The sequence below is a fragment of the Cygnus atratus genome, chromosome 6, assembly GCF_013377495.2.
Source record: "Cygnus atratus isolate AKBS03 ecotype Queensland, Australia chromosome 6, CAtr_DNAZoo_HiC_assembly, whole genome shotgun sequence".
Lineage (NCBI taxonomy): Eukaryota > Metazoa > Chordata > Aves > Anseriformes > Anatidae > Cygnus > Cygnus atratus.
The window spans coordinates 20,192,954-20,220,847 of record NC_066367.1 but is presented as its reverse complement, the minus strand read 5'-3'; the positions used below and the strand labels follow the sequence as shown (position 1 = coordinate 20,220,847).

Genomic DNA, 27,894 nt, shown 5'->3' with positions numbered 1-27,894 from the left:
TCATTACTTGTTTACCCTCTTCAAATACTCTACCCTAGACATCTATTAGCCACTCTTAGAGGGAAAAAAAAAAGGCTAAATTGATGGTGGGGATGTTTTCTTTATGGTATAAAACGAAGACTTGGGCTAGTAAGGTTCATAAGGAGGAAACAGATGTGGGTACATGAAAGGAAAGAGATGGGGACAGAAAAAGAAGAATTAAAATTGGGAAAATGACAAACATAAAGGGGAATGAGGTCAGAAAGAAATTGCAAATGAAGTAAAGATGCATTTTGGAGTTGATTTTATTCTCTGCCAGAATGCTGTTCTCCCACTTCACACTGAGTCATTATTCATATCATCTGCTTTGCAGACAGCACATTGCAAAAGGAGAGCAGGAAGAAACAAAATTTGTCAGAGTTACACTATAAGTTTGATAGCAAAATGACAGCAAACTGTTCCTGAGGTAGAAGAAGAAAGATAGCTAGTCAGAGGGCTGATCCCAATCAAGGAGCATGAGAGATTGTGGAGGAGGAGCATGGAGAGGAGGTGGCAAGGCAGACGATCCTGTGATTCCCCTCTTCCTCCTGGTTCCTCTGCACAGGGTGTGGGCAGAGGAGCAGAACAGGAACAACTGGGAGAGGACGCAGCAGCTGCTGGGAGCTGGGACGGCTTAAGGTGAGTCTGAGCAGTTGTTTTTGAAATGTTATAAAGATCCAAGACTGGGTCATCTCTAAAAGCCTAGTCACAGAAATTAAGTCCCACATCTATATTAACCATCTAAACCTGGTGTGGAGTAATAATCAGATGCTGTAGGCCAGTCTCTGATTTCAGCAACCATAAAATTCATGCACAGGACCCCATAGAAGCTATGCTAACAATCCCATCTTGGAAGCTGGATATATTATTCTGGGAATCAGAATAAACAAAGTGGGAGTGAAGGTCCCACACACACACACACACACCAGTGCTGCTGTGACCAGAATCTGCCTCTCTTGACTTTAAAGGGGTGTAACAGCCTCCACGCTCTATGACATGACCTTTCCTGCTCATCACACCTGAATGTGAACCTCTCAGAAAGCACTTACCAAGCCATAGATAGCTGCTCCAACTCCAATCAGGGGACTGACTGCAATGATAACAAGGGTCAATTTCCATCCACTGACAAATCCCAGGAGGAATCCACACATAAAGGTGGTTAATCTCTGGATGAAGATTGCCACTTGATCAGCAATAGCCTCATTAATTTTGTTAACATCACTAGGAGGGAAAAAAAATAATAAGATCAGCAAGCATATCTATCCTTTGTGTTGCTGGTCTTGGCCACATGGGGGTTACTTTTCCTTGGAGAGGGCCCTTCCTCACCCCTGTTCTTTCCATCATTACCCATTCCAAAGACCCTGGGCTACAGTGAGAAAAGCTGTTACCTTTGCAATGCCAGAAGGCACTTATACATGAGTACTACTGAGAAGATAATGTCTTTTCCTAGGAAAAGCCATCCTGCAAGCAGTCTCATTCACTATTGTGCTCCAGCTGATTCTAAGGAGGGGGCAGAGACATCACAGCTGGAAGCAGCTATTTGATAAAGGAAAACTAGAGTAGCTGATACGGCATTCCTCCCATCAATACAGCACTAAGTACAGCCTTGCTGAGGGGGTAGGAGGAGGGCTATAACTCTCTTTGTTGTTCCACCTTCCACCACCTCCCAAATCCTCTCTAAATCTTTTCAGGTAGTTTGTTCTTTAAGTGAGAGGGAGAGTGGGAGAATAGAGGAGTGCTATGTTATTGCTGGAAGCACTGGGAAAACATGATAGCTGTATCACATGGGGGAGAGCGGCGCAGTGGTTAACATCATTTGAGCCCTACGCAGCTGCACAGTTCATTTGTTCTTGCTTATCCATTGCCAATGCAGAAAAAATGTCTCAAAGCAAAACACTCATTATACTTCTGCTGCTCTTGGCTACTATCTCACCCCTGAGATCAGAAGAACTAGGAAGTCCTGGAACAAAAATGAGCAAGCAGCACTGACGTTTAAGTTGCAGATTTGTTAGCTCATCGATGTATTAAGTAAGATTACAGTCTTCTATTGAAAATGTAAGAGTGCTGAGTTGAAGAACAGGTTCGTATTTCTTCTTGAGAACTTTTTGCATTCAGGAAGCTTTATGTGGGCACAAGACAGTGTTGTTCTAACGAACAGAGAACTGGGTGTTATTTATTACAGAAGTACTGTTCAGTTCATCTTTTTTGTCAGAGAAATTCCTCACAGCCAGTTAAACTTGACATTTACTCCTCATAAAAAGTACACCACAGAAAATCATAGACACCACTGGGCAGTGAGTAAAGACAAAAAAATTCCCTTCAACTACACAAAAATCTTTTGCAATCGTCCCTACTATTATGCAGGCATGACAGAGAACAGAGAGCCATCTAGAGTTGGCATATTCATCTTGCAGCTGCCTTCATCCGGTAAACAGGAACCACTAAGCGAAGAAGCAAGCTTTAAACTCTGTTTTTCTGAGAGCTAAATGTTCACCCAGGGCAAGAAGGTTGCTCTACCTACCTGGGGTCCTTTTCTAAAGGTAGGTGCTTGTACCTGCTTTAGCAGAAGATTAAGTAAACCTCGTTCTTTTCTTTTAAAAGCTGACAAGAGCAAAGTGTATGTGTAATTTTCCTTTCCATTACATGAGAGAGGGTTCAAACCGTCATCTCGAATCTCAGAGGGGTGTGCACTGGCAGACAAATTAGAGACTACTCTGAAAGGACTGGGCACAGAGTAAGAGAATATAAGGACAGGATGAGGTGACAAAAACAAGCAAACAAAAAATCACTGACAGAAAAGGTATAAAAGGGAAATAGTTGTAGCTTAAGAGTTACAGGAGTTACAGCACTCAGTTTAAATATGGGGGAGACCATTAGCCTGGTCCCTGCTTCCAGGTATGTAGCTCTATTTTATACTAGAAGCGTGTGTCAAATGCCTAGTTATTGGCACTCTGTTGTGCTTGGAAAAGAAGTGTAAAAATGTTCTTTGTTGTGTGTTTTTTCTAAATTACTTACTCAGAAATTCGGGTGTTCAGTTCTCCTACAGATGTGCAGTCAAACCAGCCTATATCCATTCTCATTACTTTCCTGAAATATGCTTTCCTGATTTTCTGTGTCTGACGAGCTGCAGCCATAACCCATAAGCATATCTGGGAAGAGCATAATGTGGTTGATAAATTGCAGTAAAAAGTCTTTCTACTCCCAACAAATGGGAAAAGCAATTTGGCTAAAATGCGAAAAAGCAATTTGGCTATTGATAACTTACTATTCAGGTAAAATATATTCTAGCTACACACACACAGTAGTTGTTTTATGCCCTTGATCTTTAAATAATCCAACATTTTTTTAAGCCTCTGGATCAAGCATTTGTCTCAATTTGGACAGACTGGGAGAAAATGCAAGATTAATTACTTGTGCTGTTACATGAATGCCATAGGAAAAAAAATGTCCATGTACAGCTGTAAATAATATAGGGATGGCAGCTATTCTACCTCTGCAAAGCTCTCAGTTTTTAGGAAGGAGAATGACAAATGGTTTTTGTAATGATAAAAAGCTTCAAAAGCATCAGATTCTAGCAGATTCTGCAGGAATTGTCCAAGCTTGTGGCTCGTATCAGTCATAAGGTTTGAACCATTACTACGGAATATGTAGGGTGTGATTCTCCTCCAACACCAATTTTACACTATTTTACACTATTACTCTGTAATATCTCTATATCTGAAACACAGTGCTCAACTCAGTTGAGATGCCTACTAGGAAACTGCATGCCCTTTAGCTATTATTTCAGGAGGGCATATGGCTTCCATAGTAACCACACTCGAGCAAATAATTCTTCTGGTGTGAAAGGAACAGCATGCATTTACCTCACTGGGTAAAACGCATCTGTCTATGCACAAATCCAAGGAGGTCTCAGATTGTCAGAGCTAACATATTTCAGCAGATAGGACAAGAACTGAAAGTGTCTGCTCTGCTCAACATGCTCTTGACTAAGCAGTTAAAGGAAACATAGTTGTTATAAACTTAATTATTTAGTGATTTAAACCTTGAAATCAAAATAGGGAGCCAAATACTGACTTGGAGGTATCCTAACACAAGTACGGCACAACCAATTCCTGCATAGTAACCTGCAAACTTGGTCATTTCTTGTTCAATGTCCAGCAGCCTAAAAAAAAAAAAAAAAAAAAAAAAAAAAAAAAAAAAATAAAAGAGGAAAAGGAGTTAATGATACTGTTTAACATTTCTCACATATTTCTAATCTTCTAATCTGGCATTTCTTCGAGTCTAGAGTCAAGTTAGGTGGCAAGTCAGCTTGTTTTGCTACCAGAGGCACTGTTTCCTAATACTGAGGCTATTGCTAGCAGGGGCTGGTTTGTTTGCTCTCCCTCTGGCACAAGCGTGGGTAGCTGGCAAGTATCAGGAAATCTGCCTGCATCCTGGAGCAGCTGTGCAGTGTACAAGGGCCAGATGAGAAAACCCACTGGACTGCATGCTCAACAGCAGCACATGTAAGATGGTTTTTCTGGGAAGAGCTGCCCAATAAGTTTTCATTAGATATTGAATTAGCTTATTTTGTACCATTATACAAACAAATATCACTTGAATTTAAACAGTGTTTTACAGAGCGAAATGAAGGCTGTTGAAGTAAATTCAAGTATTACTTTCTTGCTAACCTGAAATGATCATCTCTTTCAGTTCAAGTAGTAGTATCAAATTATTCCTAATATCAGTGAAAGGCACTGAGTTGCTGGTATTACACTCAGATTTCTTTGAAACAAACATTTTTTTGTTGGTTATTGGATATTCTTTCAGACTTTTTTTTTTTAAATGTCCTGCAAAGAACAAACTTTATTCTGTTTCCCCAGAATTTGGTATACTCACATTCTAAGCCAAAAGAGAAAACTATGTACCTGACCTGATCTCTTGCAAAACACAATCATGAAAATAACTCAGGTGTCTATCATAAATACCCACTACCATTTTTAATGTATCCTACCTGATGGCTAGTTGATGCTTGAGAGGAACGGAGGTCTGTAGCAAATCCTGTCACAACTGCCAGCCCCTTATCAGGGGCTGGCTTGAACAGTCTGGATATAATTTGGCCCTGGTCACCTACATTTAAAAATGTGGATCGCTTCCCATGTGCTCTGAATTTCACAGACCATTAGACAAGTGAGTTTTAATTTGAATTAATTATCTAATATACTATCACTCAGAGATTAGAAAACTCTCAGAACAATGCACTGCAAACCAAGCCTTAAGAAAGGTTACAGGTTCAAATTTGGCTTTGACAGATTTTTATATATGAATGATTCATCTAGACTCCCTTTATTATAACTAATGGGAAGAAACAGGCACTGTTAAAGGGCAGTCCATCAGACCTGCCTTAGACATCTCCCATAAGCTAAAATGAATTGCATTCTAGAAGTGCACTTTTCTCTTCAATGATTAAAGTTTAGTGAACTTGCTCAGAAGTCATCAGGCACCTATAAGCACCTAAGTCCTAACAAAAATGTCCAGAAGTCATTATAACCTAGTGGATCATCACAGAAAACATATAAATGATTTCAGATGCATAGCTCATATATGTTATCAGAACAATCACCACCAAAGAATATCCTTGCTGACACCTAAAGCTGAATGAACAATATCCAAGCTGTCCTTCTATCCCTTTAGCTCTGAAACAGGCCTTTGTAACAAAAACCATGCTCATTTTATGCCCTATGGATAGAAAATAGAAACTTCAAAAGCTGAGCTGGACCTTCTGTAGCAATACATTCTAGACAAGCCATAATAACACAGTAAAAGAAACAAGCACATGTACTACTTACCCACATCTTATTGTGGTGTTCTTTTCATTTTGATGAACAGTACCATTAATCCACACTACGGTGTTATTTACACATATCTTGCCTGGGTCTTTAAGCTCTTGCATTTCAATGTCATATTCAATAAATGTGTCTGCCATTGCACCAAACACAAGCAACACGCCTGGCTGGGCTGCTCCATGAAGAATAGCACAGAAACTACCAACAGCCATCATTAAAATTTCCATAGGTGAAGAAAATCGAAACTAAAGAGACAGGAAAAAAATATGGTCTCTGCTGAGAGGTAGTCTCCATGTTCCTTGTATACTGATAAATCATTAATCAGGTGGATCAAATACAAAACCATTCTCCTTAAATGTCAGCATTTCTTCAATACAGAAAGAAGACAAATCTCTCCAATCTAATCTAATCGCACCTGTAATTACAGTCTCATAAATTATGATGAGCTCCCCTTAAGTATTTGACAGCAGAATCCAATCATGTGAATGAATGTATTATCATATAATATTAACAGTGCAATATCACTCCACATTATCATCATTCCAGACAGTAGCTAAAAGATTAAGAATAGTAATTATAATCCATATATATAGTCAGCTGTGCAGATTTCTTGTGAGGAGGGAGAAAGGGAAAAGGAAGGAAGGAAGGAAAAAGCCTTAGGGCAATATGCAAAGCCTCTGAATAGAGCTTGCCAATTTCTCAGAAGTCTGGGGTGCTGTGGTAGAAAGCCACCTGAATGTCTCAGAGCAAGTTCTCATAGTTAACATCCTGAAAAGCATTAGCTAGGCCAGTCAATTGTGCACAGGCTCTTAGGCTACGAGAAATATATAGAAACATGATTCATTATGCAGTAAAAAAAGGATTGTGCTAAGCCCTATTGCCTTACATTTGCCATGGGCCAAGAGCATTGACACATGCAGCTGGTGACTCAACTAAAATACTGTGATTTAAGTTACCTTGGTCACAACTATGTGAAGTCTGATCCTCAGATTGAAGTCGTGTAAATGTATAGACCAAATTGTGCATATAGAAAATTAATATCAAACACTATATATTTTGAAATAAGAGTATGAAGAAGAATTTTAGCCTGTTGAAGAACCTGTCCAGGTTCTGTAGGTGCTATGAAGTGTTGGATAGAAGAAGGTGTGGGAATTTGGAGCACAAATGGAAAAGGGATGTTGGGACAGAAACAAGATAAACGGAAAAACAAGTCAACATACAAGAGAAATAAATAAAAGGTTTTTTCTGAAAAAAAAAAAGAGCAAACAGTAGTACTATCACCGTTTTGCAAACTTTACTCATAAGAACTCTAAGAATTCTCTTATTAAAAAAGCCACAAAAAGTGCACAGATACGTGATATCTAATCTTTCAGCACCTCTGATGCAAAAATATTGTGTTTAGCAATTGCACTACAGGAGTTAAACAGCTGTGCATAAAAGGCTACAGAATTCAAACCCTTCTGCTCAACAAACAAATATACAATGGGGAAGAGAGCTTTCTTGGTTTCTGTAGTTTTAAATCTCTGTACATGCTTAGTTCTGTGTAGGCTAGTTCACGGGGAAGGAAAGACTTGTGATTCCTGCTCCAATTGCCGTATGGAAATTGCATTTTGTATTTTGCCACAATTCTCTATCTCTGGGCACATCCACAGTGGCCAAGTGTGGACTGTCTGTTCTCTCACACTAAGATTTGAGATATTTAGCCAGATAGAGTACAAGCCACATGGATGTAACTGCACTAGCCCAGTACTATGGTCAGGGCCTTACTAATTTGGACACATTACAGGCAACTTGCATAAACTACATGCAAAACAGAAATAATAAAAATTGCTGCATGCTACTGGGTTGGATATCTCTCTTGATGGGTCTCCAAGACCCATCAAATGTACTACCTAAGGCTAGACATACCACACAGTGTTGAGCATTTCCAATTTTCTATAGTTACCAAATCTTATGATACCAATACAGTAACTACAAGGGACCTAAATTATCTGCCAAAGATTGCACAGCAAGTTTTTGGCAGAAATATGAATGAACTGAGGTCACCCAGATCCTTGATGTGCAACTTAACTCTTGTCCCCATATCTACTTGTAGGTTCAATATAACATGTTTAATAGACAATTATGACACAGATATTGATAATTAATACTCAGCTGACAAAATGAAGAATAGTTCTGTTAAATTCCTATTGACTTTAATGGCAGGATCTCATGCCAAATAGTTTAATTCCTTACAAATTTGGCTTATTCACAGCTATTCCCCAAAACAACCGCATACATTATTGTCATTCATTCTACAGAACCATATAGACATCTATATCCATTAATTTCATTCATTACCAGCTGAAAGAAGCCAACACGGACAATTTTTTCGTTCTTTTCTGATGACCTTCAAGAACAGAAAACATACAATTATAAACTTGTAGTTTAGTATTGATTTTGTTCTATATGCAAAGATAGTACACAGAATTGAACTTAACTCACTTTTCACTTTTCTTTTTTTCAGAAGGTTCTTCATAGGCACAGAAATTCCTAGCAAAGAAAGGATAAGATTTTACAATCACTTCTTTATTTTCTTGGTTAGTTTTCTAAAATTACATTTTGTTTCAGATATTTTGCCTAAAATTACTGAAGAAACAAGCTATTTCAGATTTCTTTGGAGTCAGTAACTTTATGGTACTTTTAAACTTTAGATGGGGACTAGTGTGGAGGTTGGATTAAAATGATCTGAAGGTTTACGCATTGTTTTATAATGCACCTCAAAACATTGTTGCAATAATGGATTCTTTGAGGTCAATTAGAGAAACAACTATCATCCAAATTTTTGGATAGTCCTTATTTAAGACTACAAATGCTTCAATTTGATCTGATTACATAAACTTTGTTGAATATTCCTAGAAATATTGATTGTTCCATATGTGTACATGACTTACTCTGATTTCTTGAAGCTGTTACCTGTTGGGGAAAATAAATGCAGAGTTAATAATTATCATTCAAGTACAAAATCTTCTGCAGGCATATGAAAAATAAACCCTGGAATCCCATGGGAACTGTTCCTAAATTATAAAGCATCTTATTTCCACTAATACATCAAGTCAGGGCCAAGAACTGACACAGGTCTAAAAATGCCCTGGCAAGTTAATATCAATATATGCCTGTTTTCTCTTGAAGTAGTCATCTTAAGTTTTCAGTCCCCCAGGTGAAAAAATGCTTTTCACTAAATACATTATTCAGGATATTTGCCAAAAGTCAACTCATTTTCATTGCCAACATTTTTTCTAGTATTGAGCTAGTTCACTTGGACACTACCTCACCAAGGAATACCCCACAACAATTCAGTCTGCTGACAGTCCATGTGCGCTCCCTGAAAGCAGGAGCTGTAGCTCATCATTCTTGCTTTCCAACAACTTAGAGATGGCAGATCCTGCAGAAAAGGGGCAGCTGTGTCACTGGAGAGTAAGAATAGACACTGGTGTCTTTTCTTGGGATGTTCTCTGAGGAACTGTCACTTAGAGAAATGGAACTATGCTACAAGATTTAATTGTGCTGTAGTCCCCAGGACAGGTCTGTATTTAGCTTCCTTTCAAGAGATGGTGTTAAAGATGTCATACCTAAAGCGCAGCTTGACAGTTACCCCAAAGAAGTGTCATCGTAAGTGCTGATGTATAAAACATTTGCCATAAGTCTGTTGACATGACCATGCAGAAGGAACATTGTATATGCATACATATGTAGATAGCACAGTTTGGATAACCTAATGGCATATGCACCTCGCTCAAGTTTACCATGTACTTGGCAGCTTAGCATCAGATTCAGAACCATGGTATGTTTTTCAACCAGTCACCTTCCTTTTTTCACATCTAGTGACAATATGTAGAGCATGGACTAGTCTGTCTCATGGAGCATACACAGAGGGTATACAATTGAAGGTTTTTTCCCCTATCTCTAGGTTTTTGCATTTCCCAAGGCAGCAACATTAGAATTAAGCAGTCCGAGTTTGGGACTGAGTGGAACAGCTGATTACATCTCCTTTATGGAGTTAGTAAGATAACTTTATTTGGCTTTAGCTAACACCACTTTTATTCTGCACTGTTTGTTACCAAGGGATGGTAAAACGAAAATATATTTTCAATAAGGACATAAGTACATCGCATGAATTCCAGAAATTTTCCAGGAAGGTTTTATACTTCCTAATTATTAGTACAAAGAATCATCTGGTGTTAGAAAACAACTGGTTGTGAAGGAAAAAGAAACATCTGTTTTCAGTTTGCTGGAGGTTGGCAGCTGGTGACATCTATAATGATTTGAAACCATTCCCAGAGTATTCTCCAGGATTTCTCAGAAAACAAAAGGTTTAGAGGAAGCTTCCTCTGCTGGTTGGTAATGTGAAGTGTATCACCAAAAAAAAAAAAAAAGAACAAATTGGCTACTGGGAGGAAAATTTTAAAGGGAGAACAAAAGAACCTGGTACCTGGTGAAAAAGCACTCTGAGACATATTGATTTAGAGAGCAAAATAAGCATGCTCCAAAAGGTGAATAAACCTTAATCTATAAATGTGAAGAGGAAAACGAGTATAGCAATGCTATTCAAGAGTCCAAGGAACAGAGATACAGCTGTTGTGGGCCTGCAGTTTCTAAGCAGGAAGAAAAATTGGAATGACATTACCTATGCTTAAACTGAAGGAAAGAAACAGATGAGTAATAGTTCACACTGTTGTAATTAAAAAAATAGAAAGAGAGGACACAACATGATTTTTATAGTAAAGAAAATAATGTAGGGACAATGAAATAATATATTAACCATAACAAAAAAAGCTATAGTAATCTTTGAATGCTCAACCAATTTTGAAAGCTGAATTTATTTTTTTTTAATTACAACTTGAAAAAGCATAGAATCAAGGAAAAGCTGCAGAACACAGTCAAGAATTTGAGTTTTTACTGCTGTTGTGAGAACGCAGAAAAAGGAAGCCTGAGAAAATCTGATACTTGAATCAAATGAAGAAAAATTGTACTCAAAAGGCTCCCAACTAAAGTTGGCTATTAACTATACCTACAGTTGCAGTGTTCAACTTTTAATCCAGAGTGTGATAATTCTTAGTAACATGTACAGAAGATGGTTATTGAAAAATACCTCACTGGAAATTACAGAGTGGAAGAAATCACTCAGCAGAATGCCAGTATCATTTTAAAGCACTGATGCTTGCTTTGGGAAAGGTGCTCTGACAGTTCAGTAAACTGCACACTACATTAAGCAGAAGACAGTTGCATTTCCGAGGAAACTGAGAAACCAGAAGCAACACTTAATAGGCCAAAAAATCCTAACTGTAAAAAGGAGAGTGGGTTTGATCCCACTAGAAAGTCTTTTGCTAAAGTCCTATAAAGAGTAAAAACAGCAAGCGCAGAAGACAAACCAGTAGACAAAAAGCAACCCTCCAGCACAGCTAGATAAATACAGTCAATCTGGGAGATCTAAATAAATGGCTGGAACAGACATGAAGTTTTCTGCCCTAAAAAGGCATACGCCTTTACCTATTCACTCCCTTTTCTGTTCAGTCTTTCCCTGCTCTCAACAAATACTAGAGGCCAAAATGTCCCAAGCATTTAAAATGCCTTCAGCCAACAGCCCCAGTCAAAAGCTTAATAAAATAAAATAAAATAAAATAAAATAAAATAAAATAAAATAAAATAAAAATAAAAAACAGGGAAGGTGAGTGGAGAGGTCTGCATTGTTTCAGCATGTAGAGAGCTGCTCGTTTCACCAGGATGCAGGGTAGTGTGTGCTGGGGTAGCAGTATCTTGGGAAGAGAGCAGACTTTCAGAAACGCTCATGTTTGTTTCTACCACAGCCATAGGGCCAAAGTTGCTGCTGCTGGATTGCAGATTTTAAAATCAGCCACACAAACCAGCATTCCAGCTTTGATTTTATCACAGAATCATAGAATCATTAAGGTTGGAAAAGACCTCCAAGATCATCTGGTCCAACCATCCCTCTCCCACCAATGTCACCCACTAAACCATGTCCGTAAGCACCAGGTCCAACCTTTCCATAAACACCTCCAGGGATGGTGACTCCACCACCTCCCTGGGCAACCCGTTTCAATGCCTAATGCTGTTTATGAACATATTCAAGCTATTAGGAGAATCATTTCCTTCACTATCATCTTACCAGCTGTTACAATAGATTTGAAGTTCCTAAAAAAAACAGTACCTTGGCTCTGTTCGACAAGAGATTATCTAGTCCAGGAGAATAATCCCAGCAAAGTGAAAGATATTTGATGAGGATGGTTAAAACCAAAGGAATTGTCTGGCTAGCACAGAGAGACAGAAGGTGGGAACATAACACTTTCTACACACAAAGCTCTTGTTCATTTCCGAACTTCAAACCCCCAAAAAATCATATGTACCATCTGCTAAAGGAACAGCTGCTTTTATGTTTGCAGATATCAGTCAGTCTCTACAAAGATAAACACAGTCAAGGCTCAGTCCAAGATCAAACTGAATGCTCCAGATATGTTCAAACTCTACCATTATGCTCACAGTCCCATACGACATCCTATTGCGGATGAAGATTTTAAAATCAGCCACACAAACCAGCATTCCAGCTTTGATTTTATCATAGAATCAAAGAATCATTAAGGTTGGAAAAAACCTCCAAGATCATCTTGTCCAACTGACCCCCTACCACCGATATTACCCACTAAACCATGTCCCTAGGTACCACATCCAAACATTCCTTAAACATCCCCATGCAATCCTGTAAAACCCAAGGAAATTCTGAAACAAATATGCCCTGCTACATCTCTCACTCAAATCTACAGCAATGACCTTACAGTGATCATTGCAGATTTTCTTATCTGTCATAAAATTTTTCAAATGAAATAAAACTCCATAGTCTTCGTCATTGTCCAGCTTGATTGCTCTAACAAATCTGATGGAGTCAAAGAAAAAAGAGAATCTAAGACAATAAACTCCTCATCTAGCTGTTTTGTTCAGAGCTCACCTGAAAACACCTGTTCTTGTGTTGGAACAGATGAAATTGGGAATGAAGGCCATTTTTGTAAATCCTAATAAGGCCCATGTTTAGTACACAGGCTATTTCATGCATGGCTGGGAGCGTTTTGTTAGGTTCTGCAAGAAGGTTTTTAATGGAAGTTTAAATAAATCCAGAGTTAGACCACAGCTGCCAAGGATTTTAAAAATACAGACCTAGATGTTTATTTAGGGAACCTGGTGATATTTGAGTGATGGAATCCTCTTGTGAACCCCTTTTACTCTATGTACGATGCAGCTACAGATGTACATTACATTGTATTGCAATTTATCTTCGTTTATGTGCTATTGTTTTGCTTTCTTGTGTAGTTTATATTTAATATAAAATTTTAATGCCTCTCCCATTGTCTGCTCTTCTCAAGTGTTATAAAGACCACTCAGCATATTTAGCAATTTCTCTTCATTTTTCTCCTCCTTGACTCTTGCTGCATTTGGATTGACAAACTGAAAAAAATGCACATTGCAAGGGAAAAATGGAAGAAAAGGGAAAAAGTTCTGAAGAGGAAAAGGAATGCAGATCTTTGCTTAGCAACATCTCATTAATATTCCGCCAAGTAGAGATATCACTACAGATGTATATGTTTAATGAAAGCAGCTCTAGAAACCAGGGTAGACAGAACTTTTGACTTTTTTTCCATTTACTTGTACACCAAAGTGCTGAATACAAAAACCTGAGTAGACACTGAATATGTAGGCTGATAAGTAAAGACTGTCCATGAGAAGAGATTGTTATACATAGCTTTTACAGAAATGTTGTTTTGCAGACAGTATACCCACAGGTTCACAGAACAGCAGCAGGTGCCACATAACTGTGTATTTATTCCAGAGCATTTGCTTTGTATTCTGTTGACTATCTGCTCCACTTAGACCACCCACTACCAATTTTACATGCTTTATAAAATCTGAAACTGACTGAAGAATAAACTCCTTATATTTACCATCCAAGTCAAAAGCACAGTTATCTTCTCCCAATCTCTTGATGCTACGCAGAACAACAGGGTCAGACATGATGATCAGTTACTCAAATCCAAAGTCCTGAACAGAAGGGGTGGAGAAAAAAATAGTATCAGCATATGTTAGCCTTTGAACATATAATAATATTATGTTAAATTCCTGCTTACCTCATCTTTGCCCTCATTTTGCCCTCATCCCAGGGCAATGCCCCCGATTACAGTGCAGGTTGTAACAGAATGGACAACCCAGGCACAGTGAAACTAGACTAGAGAAACATCTCGGAGAAGGATCTGCATAGCACCCCAAAGTGCAAATCTTTCAAAAGGTTTCGGAACCTCCTACCTTAAATGGAAGTGGCTCTGATGAGCTTTGCAGCCTACTACAAACAACCCTGTCCCTGCTAATGGTCATATTAAAATTAACTACTGCTTTTATGCAGATGACATCTGTAGATTATAGCCCAATATGACAGATCCTGCCTAAATTACAAGGGAGCAGTGAGCAAGGCCCGGCCAAGCTGCTAAGTGGCCAGTAGGACCGTAACAGAAGGAACCCTTCTCTTTTCTTTTATCATATGGTTCTGAATTTTACATGTACATCTCTGGCATGTGCATCATCAGTAAATCGGGCTGGAAAGACCTAAGTCTCTTGGTTAATTCTAAACATCCAAGGAAGAATTTAATTATTCTTGTGTCATTTTGATGGATGTTTATCAAAAATGGAGACCTCCACAAGCAATTGCAGTGCTTCACTATCCTTATTGCTAAAATAAGTTTTTTCCTAATATCTAATCTGAATTTTACATGTCAGAATTTAAGCCCCCTACTTCTTATGCAATCCACCGTGGATATGGAAATAATACTCTTCCACTTTGCAGGTAGGCTGTATATATTTGGAGAACACTAAAAAGTCTCCCTCTTCAGAAGAATAAAGCAATTCATTCCATTTTCCTTTGTTGGCTGTACTTCCCAAACCTCTGATAACTCTCACGAGTCTCCTTTAGATTCTACTAAGTCTTTCTTGAAGTGATGAGCGCATAACAGCAGTATAGCACAAGTCTTACCAACACTGAGTAAAAGAGAAGGATTATTTCACATTTCACAGATTATACTCCTGTTTATACAACCCAGTGTGACATTCTTTTCTTTTCTTTTTTTTACAAAATCATCACTCTGTTGATTCACATTCAGTTTGTAACCCAAAAAAACAATTTTTGCAAACACTTTTCTACAGAGCCAGTTGCTTTACAAACTATATTTTCACAGTTGGTTACTCCTGTCTGCTCTTACCAGATTTTAATAGCACTTTAAATTTTTCAGCCCATTTTTCCTGTTCGTTAAGATGATTTTAAATTCTAGTCCTGCTCTTCAGCATATCTGCAGTCTCTCCCATTTTTATGTCATGCTCATATTTAATAAGTATATCATACACTCTGTCATCCATGTCATTATCAATATTACTGGATTATACTAGAAGACAGACAGACCTCTGCAGAACTGCATTCAATACATCCCTTAATTTGGACATTGGTTCATTAATTGCTACTTTATGGATGTCGTTTTTCTTGCCTGAAAGTTTCTGATGAGCAGAGAGGATTTGTTGATCCACTGGTCAGTAAATTCTGACCCCTTCACGTTACGTGACCCCCTAGATTGTGAACCAAATTCTCTCTTTAAATACATGGGTAAAGCCAAATCGGTGCTGTAACAGCAAAAAATCTGATGAGGCCTACAATAGTCACTGACTAGGTAAAACCACAGGGTTTTTTATTCATTCCCACATACAGTGAAACAATTTACAAACTTAATCATAATTTTTCTGTTCTCTCAGACAGATGGCAAATGGTTCAAACAAGGCTATGTTTTTCCTTGGTTAAAGTCTCTGCCATGTGCACATTCACAAGTATACTTTATAACAGAGAAGGCATGCAACACCCGCTTCTGACTAGAAGGGAAAGCATCATATATACATCACCCTGTTTCACATGAGGTCTAATCTACAAACCATTAAATTTCAATTCAGCTGAATTTGCATCTGGCATACAGAAGAGGAGTTTTAAGAAGGGCTTAATTTCCAGACAATAAAGTTTTATATTGAAAAACTCAGTTTATATTGAAATAGAAGTAGGTTCCCTTAAGAGCAAGCCTATATTCCTGGTGGTTTAATGTCACTTGAGCTTAGGTTTTCACTGAAGAAGATGATAACAATTTTCCTCAAGTGAAAAAAAAAAAAAAATCACTCACTTCTTCAGTGAAAATACAAAGCTTGATCTGCTTTCTTCATCCTGCCTTTTGCAGTGCCTGATTAATTGAAATAGTCTGAATCAGATCTCCAGAAACTGTTATTTCAAATCATCCTAAAGTTCCAGAAGTTTCTTGAGAGGAAAAAAAAAAGAAGGTTATCAGCTAGCAAAATGTTGGCAGTTTTGTCATTAGTCACAAGGTCAAGACTTTTTTTAAGTGTCAATTCAGTTGTGAGGTTGAAGCTAGAGATCTGTAAACAAAGCCTCTGCTACATTTACAAAATATAAGGAGTTTAACAGTGAGGAACCCTTCACAGTGAAGTGATTCTAAGGAAAATACAGCTTAAATATGCAACTAATCTTAAGGCTTGACTGTTTTTTTAACCCTAGGTATGTGTTTTTAGGAAGGACATGTTCAAAAAAAATTTTAAATTAAAATTAAAGAAAGCCATGAGTGTGAGAAAAATAAGACTATGATGTTTTTATTATTTACAGATTTCTGGTTCAAATGGTTAAAGCATCTATGACTGAATTAGTGACACACAGAAGATACAAATTTCAACCATTCACTCATGTTTCTTTCTCCAAACAATGATAATTTTACCAGCAATTTGTCCTTTTACAGGAAGCCATCGTTTGTTTCCAGATCTAGTACAAACCGCTTTGCTTGGGTTAGCACACATGTAATGGAACTGCATAAGGAAAGCTGACCTAATAGACAAACAGCTGATTTTACACTGAAGTTAGTGCATTTGGAAATGTTACCTGGATTATGAAAACAAGTGTTCTGTTGGAGTAAAGAAATTATATTCCTTCCTCTTCTGCAAACAAAATGAATCTAAACCTTAAGGGTGGTATTTACATGCACATTCTAGCAGCTTTAAAATACTTCATGAGTTCACAGCAATTATAAACCTGATTTAAATTAAGTGATATACAAGCATAGTACTGATTCTGGCTCCCAGGGGAAAAGCTAGGAAGTGGTTAAAAATAAAGTGCATTCCTGCTTCAGAAAGATAAAGAATAGTGTCATACTGTAAATTGATGAAGGAGGCAAAAGCGAAGCAAAGCAAAGTCATTCTCTGCCTCATCATCTTTCAGCTATTATTTGACTTTGAAATCATAATATCTATTCCAATTTTTTTTAGTGGAACACTGTAAAAATCAGTCTGCCCTTCCAGTGCTGTCATCATGCTGAGAAGTCTCACTTCAATGCTTATTCTGACACTGTATTTTAACATTATGATGTATTTCACAACTGATTTATTTTTAAACCTGAATTCTGATGCAGTTTTTAAAAATGGGGAAAAAAAGAAGATGAAAGACTAGAGTAGCGATTCTTGTTACAAATACTTGCTAGGGCTAAACTTTCTGGAATTACCTCAATTTCTATTTTTTTTTTTTAAAAAAAGGTGACTGCCCAATATTTTAGACATAAAACATTTTTTCCTCTGTTTTCTGAAGTTAAACACATCAAATACTATCCACATACTATCCTGTCCAGCAGGCATCATTCATTACCTTATATTAATATAGAAGATTAGCAAGCTGAATTAGAATACTAAAATAGCCTTCCTTAGGGTCTAGAAGTTTATCTGGGGACCACTTACATCTTGAAAAATACAGATGTCGATGTCTCCATTAAGAATGATATAGATAATAGAAATCAGAGATAACTGAAGATTAGATCATCTCATCTGCCCCTGAGTATACAGAATAAAAACTAGCAACAGAGAATATATGAGAAACAGCACTGAAGTGAAACTGCATTTTACTCTAGCCAAAGAAAGCATGACCGCTGGATTTTTTGATAAACAAAAAACTTTAAGGAACTCAAAATCTAGATTTTAAAAAGCAGTACTTTGCAAACAGTGATAAATTAATATATGCTATAGAGGGCATTAAAAACTGGTTGTAAAAGTTCTACCCCCCCCCCTTTTTTTTAATCTACGTTGCTCAGATATTAATGACAGCATACATGCAGAAAGACACTTTGCTTCAAAATATGACCTGAATGTCTTGTTCTTCAAATAGTCCCATTCAAAAAGCACTAACTGTGCAGACAAAAATTTAGCATTTGGATTAGATTATTTTGAAGGAAAAATGCAGGTACCTTTCAAGTTCAGGAAGTTGCATCAGTTATCTCTGAAACATTAAACATGATATATTTGTTACTCACCCCTGGCTGTGAAAAAACACCTATTGTAGAACAAATTGGAAGAATTCTGTTCAATTAGTCAGTGAAGCACCCAACCATTTCCCATTATGTTTTCGTTATTCTAACCCATTTGGCAGGACTGAATCTTTAAACTGGGCATTGGCTATTTGCACCTGGGTCAATAACCACGCGGTCACGCTGGTTACAGTTCATTGACATCTAATGAAGGGTTTAAATTTGACTAATGTAATCTCACAACATAAAGTCAGGCTACTTGCAAAGCAATTATACATGAAGAGACCAGACAGTTCTCTGGAAAAAAAAAAAAAAGTGCTCACAATGAATGTATTGAAAGAGATTATTATAGCATTATTTATCACTATTAGTATAGAATTTCTTTATTACCCATGTAATAATTCGGTGTAAACTACTGTCCTTGCAGTAGGCAGCAACATCAACTGAATAGTATGAAAATTGTTTTGGAGTTGCTAAGTTCAGATTGAGAACTTGCTCAGAATCCTGGTTTTCTAACACATAGCTTGCCTGTTTCCAGGACATTTACATTTTTAGTATTCTTCTTTTAAAAGATGAATATTTAAAAGCAAGGAAACTACTGAGCAGTAGTGAGCTCTCACTGGAGATGAGCCTGCCAAGGACTTATTAATAAGGGACAATGCTGTGGTCCCAGCCAATGTCACCTGCAGGGTTTACAGGTAAATGGCAAACTTGGTTTAGTTCCCCTTTGAAATCAGTTCTCACTACAGAGAGCCTTGGCTGGTAAAACAAGATGGAAAGATATTACCTTAATCTTAGTGACTGTTGGCTCCCCTCAGTTCTGTACTCTCAAACTTTCCGTGAAAGGTCCTCATGCACATAAATGCATCAGAATCAAACTTAGCTCACCTGAGCTGTTTCCCTTGTTGAGCATCATTCCAGTGCACACAGAGACAGCATTACCAGACCCAAACCTGGTGTCATCTCCCATTTTCATAACAAAAATAAGTCTACATCTCTGCTAAAGTACACAGCATAGCCTTGAGAATAACACTGAGATAATACCACAGTACTAATTATCTTGTCCACCACATATTAGAGCCACAGAGAAAAATAGTTACTTGCAGTGCGGGATATAGGAGTGGAAAAGATGGAAGAAAACATAGCAAGGTGAAGAAAATACAGCGCTCAGTTTTGCTCCCACTCCCACAGAGTCACCTTCCCGTTTTACAACTTCTAGAGGAAAAACTGCCAAATGCACCTCATCTTCTCAAGCTTTCTTGCACTGTCTCCTTCCAATGTCCTGGGAAGGGAAAACTCAAGTTTCTATTGCTAGATTCAGCCCTAGAGACCTTTCAATGAAAGAAGAATTAGCCACTGAATTAAAACACTAGAGAGCAGGACTTCAGTAAATCCAGGAGACTGAGGACAGATGCTCCCACCTATTCTGGTAGGGAACACATACAACATCTCTGAGCCAAAATAGATGATAGATACTAGTTACTTCATGAAACGTGAGCAATACCATCAGGATAATTCCCCTCAGTCACGGTCTGAGTTGAGGGGAAACATTTTCCTTTCAGCTTGCATCATTTTAATACCTCTTTGCACAGGAAGAAAAAGATCAAAATTCATTGAGCCAAATGAAGTAAAATAATTGCTTTGTCCCTGAATTTTAGGGCTGTTTATGCCAGTATATTGTCATTTCCAACAGTTCACAGGAACAAGTGAATAAAAATGAATCTTAGTTATTCCTGGACAGATCATTTCTCAGTAAGAAATGAAAATCCATGTGCTATTTTGGCAGAGGACTCCTCTGCTCCAAGCTGTAGTCTACAACCCATTGATCTTTATTGCAGTATTGAACAGAGGTAGTAGCAGCAATCAGATAAAAAAATGCTTCCAAAGCTTCCCAAAGATACCCAGAAATTTAGCTCTGTATGCTCACAGCTATGGAGGAGCAGGTGGCCACACTTTTCTACCAGGTAAACAGATTCAGTCTGTCACTGCAGGCTAAGGTTCCAGATGATCAGCTTATTTCAGTGTTTTGTGCTGAAGTCTGTATGCAAGAACAGCAGTCTGGACTAGCCTGCTGGACAGAAGGCATTGAGCAGACAGCTCTCACACTTCATTAATTTATTTCGTAGCCATTCATAGCCACATTAATTTTTGTAGCTAATGTACAGTGATCCCAGGGCCGAGGAGCCAAAAACTGGATGACTTTGACTTGAGTATAATTCCCATCTTAACTGTACCACATACACTGATAGTACTTCAAATGGCAAGAACTTTAAAGCAAATCTCAATGTCATAGTACACTTCCGCTTCCACATTATGCTTTATCTGTCTGTCCTTTGAAAAACAAAGCAAACCAATTTGTTGGCATCTTTATTTTTCCAGGTCTTTGAAATTACTTTTGTTGTCTTGCTATACACGTTATCATCATTTTTACACCTAAATAATATGAAATTGCAGTAAAGTGAATACTAAATAAAGCTAGTTAAATCTATTTTCTTGTACCCTGGTTTTTAAATAAGCAACGTTTGAATTAAAGTACATGCAGTTTACAGCTTGAATTACTAGGCATCTGACTTCCACATCCATTCTTGGAGTTTCAGGTATTACATACTATTTATCAATTTTGTCTGAAAAAAACTATCACAGTAATAAATATATTTAGAGGACACAAATATCAAATTCAGGCTGGAAGAAAACAGAGTCCCTTCTCTGGAACTCTGATCAGGGCAAAGACTGGAAGAGTGGGAAGCTGCAGGAATTGTCAGTATAAGCACACAGTTGGTCAGATTGGCAGGTACTCCCATGCTGTCTCTTCATTCTTTTCTTGGCACTGCAGCAATTATACAAACATGACTTAGTATTCTCCTTGTACAAGGCGAAGTGTATTTTACATGGAGCTTACTGTTCTGAGTTTTATGCTATTAAAAAGGAAATTATGTTAATCCCATGAGGTGGTTATGTACATTACCTCTTTCAACCTAGCATAAATTTTGAAAAAGTTACTGCAATTTCTAAAGACCTTTAGCAAGTATTCTACACAAAGGAAAAACCTCCTTTTTGCACCTAAGGGAAGAGCAAGTCTTCCTCTTTCAATGCCTGCTTTTATAGTTTTAGCTGCAAGCAAAGAATTGTTTGCTGGTAAGAAGTCGCTTTCCTATTTTGCGACCAGACTACATTTCTTCACTGAAACGGCAAATAGCTGATACTTTCCTTACAGTGAAATAAGGAAAGTACCTCTTGGCACAATAGGGATGTTTGTGTAAAGGTGATCTTCTCTTACTATGGAAAGTATGAAGTCCAAGTGGGTAATTGCCAGGCATGGATACCTTTGGGTGGGAGGCTAACACACAGAATGAAACAAACATTTCTCCTCCCATGGTCTAAGTCTGCTCTATGTCACTAAGTCATAACACATTTAGTTCTTGGCCACAAAAACATGCTATCCTGAAACTGCAAAACAATGTCCAGAGCTGCTCCAGCAAGAAGGTTGGGAGATACAGGGTGAGGGAATTACCTCTGGTTACTTGCCCTGTTTCTATAGTTAGCTTCTCACTGTCTGCTTTTTGAAACTAACTTACTAGAAGCAGGATATGCACTCACTTGCCCCCTTGATCTGACTAAAGTTTGTATGTATTTTTTCTCCATTCCAAACTTTTGTGCAAATCCAAACAGCAAAGACAGGAAAAAAAAACTGTAAATTTTGTCAAAATAGTGATTCAATGTGTTGAAATAAAAATAAAAACTTTCACAAATACCTCTCTGAGAGTGCCTCCCCCCACCCCCAGCATCCAGGCTCCTCAGTTACCTCAGCAGTTCTTGTCAAGATGGCACCTCCTCATGGGCCTGCCTGGCTTGCGTGCCTCAGCTCTCCCAAACACTTCTCCAAAATGACTTCAGGGCTTCTGACCCAGGGTCTCTTATTACCCTCCCTCCTGGAAACTAGAAAAAATATATATACTTTTTATTGATTAGCCTTCTGGTTTTGTTCTTCTTTGGTTTGTGGCCCCTACAAAAAATTAGATCTTTACACTGCCATATCCTGCGACTGAGGGCAGGTGCGGCACCTTTCAGTATACCTTGCAGGCTGGAGTTGGAAACGCAGCCTGTACAAAGTACTCTGACTGAAGTCCTTGAAATTTCAGCACTTCATTATTTTAATATAAAGTCCCACCAACCCACTGACTAACAACCACAGGGACCCGAAGTTAACCATCAACCACACTGTCCAAATCCCATGTCTGTAGACGTGCCTGTTGCTGTAGCAAAAATGGGCCTCGATGAGCCTTTTCTTCCACCAGCTTCGCTAATTCGGCTTTTATTTTTTTTTACTGACCCGATTAAAGATTAAACCCATACTATGTTTTCCTTATGTTAACCTACTCATTATTTAGTTAACATCTCCACAGCTGAAGCAGAACTGTGTCCCCTGCTCCAGCAGTCTCTTCCCCTGGGCTCCCGGTTTGCCGCCCAGGCCTTCCCGCATGAGCTGAGGCAGCACGGGGCCTCTGGCAGGCCGAGGCGAAGCAGGCAGGTCTGCCTCTGGCTCCAGAAGCCAGCCTGGCCCTGCCACTGAGCTGTAGCACCTGGGGTGGGTGCAGGCAAGAAAGGCAGAATGGTAATTTTAATGCTGCCACAGGGGAAGGGAAACCATCCCCTCTGCTCAGTCTGCAATGCTTGCATATACAGAGAAAAAAGTTTCCTCGTCTTGACAAAGTAACCATGAAACCCCACACGGGGAGGGCAGCTGCCTAATTACTTCATCACACTTTCCTCTATACTGATGCTGCAGAGGAAGTTAAGCAACAAAAACTAGCATCTCTGCATTACAGCTTTTGCAATACCAGCCAGCACAAGAAGCTGTCGTTCACCAGCATACTGGTTTATGTAAAGAAGCACCATGAGCAGCCACAGTACTTGCAATAAAAATAATACAGTATTATAAAACTATTAAAATTGACAGTAAATTATAAATTAAAATTATATAAAATATATACATTATTTTAAAAATTACAAAATAAAAACTTCACGTGTCAGAACAGAAAGCAGCTCTATGTGCAGAAAATAACAGTGGTATTCCTGTTCCTATTAGGGGGGTTAAAAACATGACAGGTGTTTGCAATTTCTTCTTAAATTAAGTTTTGCCAGAAGAAAATTTGGTCATAGTACATGCAACTTCACTGCATCTTGCTCTGCAGAGATGGGTTGTCTACAAGTAACGGTTGTAAAGATCTGCACACCGTTACATCTATTTCAAATTATTTTCTTAGCCGATTGCATTAGGTATCTCCTGCTTTCCAGGCCATAAGCATTCATAAAGACATGTAACTTGGGAAAAAACAACCAAGTATACCTTAATAACTAGCAACTTTTGTTTTTCATTTCAGAAGAACGTGTCCAAACGACTTCAGTAAAAATGCTTTTTTACATAGTACTCTTCCTTGGCATCATCTCTCTGTGGTGGCATTGGAGGGCAAGAGACAGGATGAAGGTTACAAATCTCACTGGCAAATATATATTCATCACTGGATGTGACACAGGATTTGGGAATATGGCAGCAAAGACTTTTGATAAAAAGGGATTCCGTGTTTTTGCCAGCTGCCTAACTGAAACAGGTGCCAAGGAGCTGAAAGCTGTGACCTCTAACCAGCTTCAGACAGTGCTGCTGGACGTGAGAGATTCAGACAGTGTTAAGAAAGTGGCTGCATGGATCAAAGCTGAAGTTCAGTCAGAAGGTAAGTGCCAAGATATCTGCCTTCCAAAACTAAAAATAAATTAAGAAAAAAAAAAAGAATTGCAATAAAGTTTTCCCCAAAACACCATGCTATGTTCACAGTTTACTCTAATTGACATTTGACAAGTGTGTATGGATGTCTTGTCGCCTTCCAGAAACATGGAAGGAGATCTCACTAGAGGCATGTCTTATACGTCTACTTAGTGGTTAGTGACAGCTAAGGATCTGCGAATGCTTCCTCAAAAAGTCAGGCTTATTGACACATTGTTATAAGAACAGAAATCCAGTTCCTGGAACCTTCATCAAGACTGCTTGCACTCGCATGCATTTCTGGGTTTGGGCATGGGTGCTCAGCACCTCCTGTGCTATGTTACAAGGCTAAGGAACAAATTAAAGAAATTCTGCTTAACAAGCTTAAAGAATACTTACTTTAAAAATTGAAAACTTTTAATACATGACTTGTAAGCACTCACTCTAACATAGCAAAAAATATATGTTCTTGTGAACTATAGGGAATAAATGTAACTACTTTGAAATATCGCTTTGCAGACCACCCAAAAAATAAAAAAATCCTGTTTTTTTGACCCAATAAGTCATGCAAGACAAATTGCTGCTCCTATTACCGATGCTAATTGATTTCATTTGGACTAGTATTGCAGTAGGGTTTACAAAGGCACAAGATTCATGGGCTGGATTCTGCTAACTTTGAGCCTTAAATCAGGTCTATTATGATGTGCCATAGTACTGATTATACTTAAGGTTAAATTCTAATCTCCATGTTACCTTTCCTCTCTTCATAAAATTGCTTAGAACTTGTTCAGATTGCTCTTATTCAAAACTGTGCTTGGTTTCCAGCAAAAAGTGATCTTGTTCCCCATGAAAAGCCATGAGTAAAGTCAAATCAGATTTGTTGTCCTTTTGGCCCATCACTGACTCGCTGTGAAGTCTCACCCAGTTCAATTATTCTACCACATAAAGCAAAAATTTGCTTCCTAATGTTCTTTTTTTTCCTTGCAGGTCTCTGGGGACTTATTAATAATGCTGGAATTATAGGGCCATCCGCTCCTACAGACTGGTTGGATATTGAGCACTTTAGAGAACCAATTGAAGTTAATTTAATTGGACTCATAAATGTTACAATAAATATGCTTCCCTTGATAAAACAAGCAAAGGGAAGGATAGTAAACGTATCCAGTGTCGGAGGTCGCCTAGCCTTCAGTAGTGGAGGTTATTGCCCTTCAAAGTTTGGGGTAGAAGGATTTAATGACAGCTTAAGGTATAACATACTGTGAGGAAAGACCACTCTTTGTTTCCTAGGCTAACAGACTAACTGAAAACCAGCACATGCAGAACAGAAGCTGATCTACAAGCCTGGCACTTGATATAAAACTGAAAAATACTAGACACTTTGGGCTAATTCTTTTTAAAAGTGCCTTTTCTCAGCATAGATTATGTCACTTTTGAAGACTAAGATACAAAGCCTGTTTGGCACATAAGGTGTCCTGAGGTGGTACTGTGGTGTAGTTGGTACTCTTGAATATTCATAACTAACTTACCTCAGTGTGCACAGGGGCCTTATTGCAGATGAGGTTTCACTCAAGGGAACTGAGATGTCTCTGCAGGATGAACCTAATTTTCTTGTTTAAAAGTGCACCTGGAGACTGCCAACAGCAGCCCATCCAGAGCAAAGGGAAAAAAAAAAAGAAAAAAGAAAAAAAAAAAAGAACGCCACCACCAAAACCACATACAATGAGTTATTGCATGATATTAATTTTTGTCTAAGCTTTGTTCTCCAAAGTGTCTTCTCTTAATAATACCAGCCATTAGAGAGATCTAGAGAATATAACAAACTAATTCTGCTAATTCTGTAGACTGCTATGGCTTCTTCATGTAAAACAAGTAACAATTTGTGTACCTAAATATATAGGGCCATTTTAGATACCAGGAGGTATCCAAGACACTTGCACAGGGCTGACAGATAGGAGACATGGCCAAAAGGATGCATACCAATCTGGAGCATCAGATGGAGGTTAAGAGGTACTCACTAAGACATGTAAAATGGCTCTAGATACTTACATTTAGGTAGCCAGACAGTCTTACAGGCAAGTCAGATCACTAATGAGCAACTGCAAGGTGAAATAGGATGTGAAACACAATATGCTAGCTACTGCACAGTCACTGCCTATACATGTTCACACTCTGTCAAGCAGGTAAGATAGTTCATCCCTCTTTCATTTTGAGATAACAAGCTGAAAGTTCACAACTGTGCTTGCCTCACAGTATTTGTGTGCTGGTGTGCCATGTAAAGCCAGAAATAAAAGTATTAGTACAGAAAAAATTATACAAAAATATTTAAAAAATAATCCCACAATATTAATAAGAATGTCTAATGAGACTAAATTGTTGTGCTGTCTTTGCAGGAGAGATATGAAAGCTTTTGGAGTTAATGTTTCTTGCATTCAGCCTGGACTGTTCAAAACACCATTATCCAGTCCAGTAAAGATTCTGAAAGAGAAGGAGATTATTTGGAATCAGCTTCCTCCCAGCACTAAAAAGCAATATGGAGAGGAGTATTTTCAGAAAGGTGAGGCAATTTCCAGCCATTTGAATAAAAAGAAGCAATGTATTTCTTGCTGAGAAAGCCTTGCAAAAGGGCATTATATCTTCTAATCATTCTGACTTATTGAAGAGACTACATGGGAGAAGTTACTCTTCAAATGCCTCTGCATCACAATATGGCTATCCACATAAAAGACTCGTTCAGGGAAACTTTATTCAAATCTCAGTTAAAGATTAATTATTTGTGTTGGCGTGTAGCTTTTGAACAAACTCCCAAACAGAAAAACATTTATCTGATGATGCACCAACGTGCTTGCTGTGTTTTTCTGTCATTATTATTTATTTATTCAGTAATCAAATAGGGATAAATTCCCTTTGCTTCTGCTAGCCCCAGTGGTGATGAAGCCATTCAGGAATTGCCTGACAGAGACTACTTGCTTACGCCTGCAACAGAAGCTGTTTGTCTTTTGTTCCTTAGGCTTTCTCACCCGTCAAGTTTCTTCTTTACAACTGCATTTCACAGCTTCCTGCAAAGCAATTTCCTTACTAAGAGAGACTCATTTATAACCACCACAGCATTTGTTTCCCTTGGCCTTTTTCACAGTTAGGTTTATTCTGAGCTACTGTCATTGCAATACAAACCCAGTTGTGCCATGACTATGCCACAGTAAAGGGTAATTAGGCTGGTTCGGGAGTAAACTATATCACAACATCATTATGGATGGGCTAGTTGGTCCTCAGAAACTGCTATGAATTCTTCTGTAGGGAGAAACAACAAATACCAGTTCCTTAGTGAAACTGCACAAATCAGTGTTGGATGAAGAGTTAAAAGTCACTTTTCCTGTCTGTCACTGAACGGTCTTTTATTTGAGTTTTACAGATGCAGCAAAGAAAGAAAAACTGACCAAGATCTGTCTTAACAAGGACATTTCCCTGGTTGTTGAGTGCATGGAGCATGCCCTAACAAGCCTCTATCCACGCACCCATTACATCATTGGGCAGGATGCGAAGTGGTTTTGGACTCCCCTTTCAAGAATGCCAGCAGCTGTACAAGACTTCTTACTCCTGAGAAACAGAGCAAAGCCTGCAGCTTCCCATGCAAACTAAATCTTTGCCAATATATTCTTCATTGCAGACAAGGCCGATTCCGTAAGATTTGTCCTTTACATCAACATGATACAAACCATACCTGAAACACACCCTCATGCCCTATAAATGTAAGAAATACATCTATTTCTTCAGTATCTGCTCCTATTAAAAAATAAACTACTTTTTTATTACTTTATTTCATTTCTAAAGTGTAAACCAGAGAGAACAAAGGAACTAATAAACTTACAGAAATGGC

The 27,894-nt window shown here is 38.2% G+C and overlaps 2 protein-coding genes across 3 annotated transcripts in view; one reads left to right on the top strand and one right to left on the bottom strand.

Moving 5' to 3' along the window:
* The window catches only part of ABCB11 (ATP binding cassette subfamily B member 11), a 40,282-nt gene extending 26,381 nt beyond the window's left edge, over nt 1–13,901 (bottom strand). The window contains 8 exon segments of the mRNA XM_035572656.1: nt 1,068–1,239; nt 3,034–3,167; nt 4,093–4,180; nt 5,847–6,088; nt 8,184–8,232; nt 8,328–8,375; nt 8,777–8,798; nt 13,826–13,901. Coding sequence (XP_035428549.1) covers nt 1,068–1,239; nt 3,034–3,167; nt 4,093–4,180; nt 5,847–6,088; nt 8,184–8,232; nt 8,328–8,375; nt 8,777–8,798; nt 13,826–13,901 — 831 coding nt within the window.
* LOC118261713 (dehydrogenase/reductase SDR family member 9-like) lies at nt 464–27,894 on the top strand. Of its 2 annotated transcripts, none has more exons than XM_035572667.2 (5): nt 464–657; nt 23,644–23,991; nt 25,008–25,266; nt 26,411–26,574; nt 27,430–27,894. In XM_035572667.2, exons 2-5 carry the CDS (start codon nt 23,673–23,675, stop codon nt 27,654–27,656), a joined length of 969 nt encoding a protein of 322 aa, XP_035428560.1. In that variant the 5' UTR covers nt 464–657; nt 23,644–23,672; the 3' UTR covers nt 27,657–27,894. The 2 variants fall into 2 exon arrangements, with proteins under 2 accessions (XP_035428560.1, XP_035428559.1); XM_035572666.2 differs by lacking the exon at nt 464–657 and adding an exon at nt 2,383–2,558.

What these genes read in the sequence shown, in the direction of transcription:
- LOC118261713 (XM_035572667.2), top strand. Translation starts at nt 23,673, where the DNA reads ATGCTTTTTTACATAGTACTCTTCCTTGGCATCATCTCTCTGTGGTGG. An exon ending in AGCTGAAGTTCAGTCAGAAG is followed by an intron (nt 23,992 to 25,007) that starts GTAAGTGCCAAG and finishes TTTTCCTTGCAG; the next exon opens with GTCTCTGGGGACTTATTAAT. An exon ending in GGATTTAATGACAGCTTAAG is followed by an intron (nt 25,267 to 26,410) that starts GTATAACATACT and finishes CTGTCTTTGCAG; the next exon opens with GAGAGATATGAAAGCTTTTG.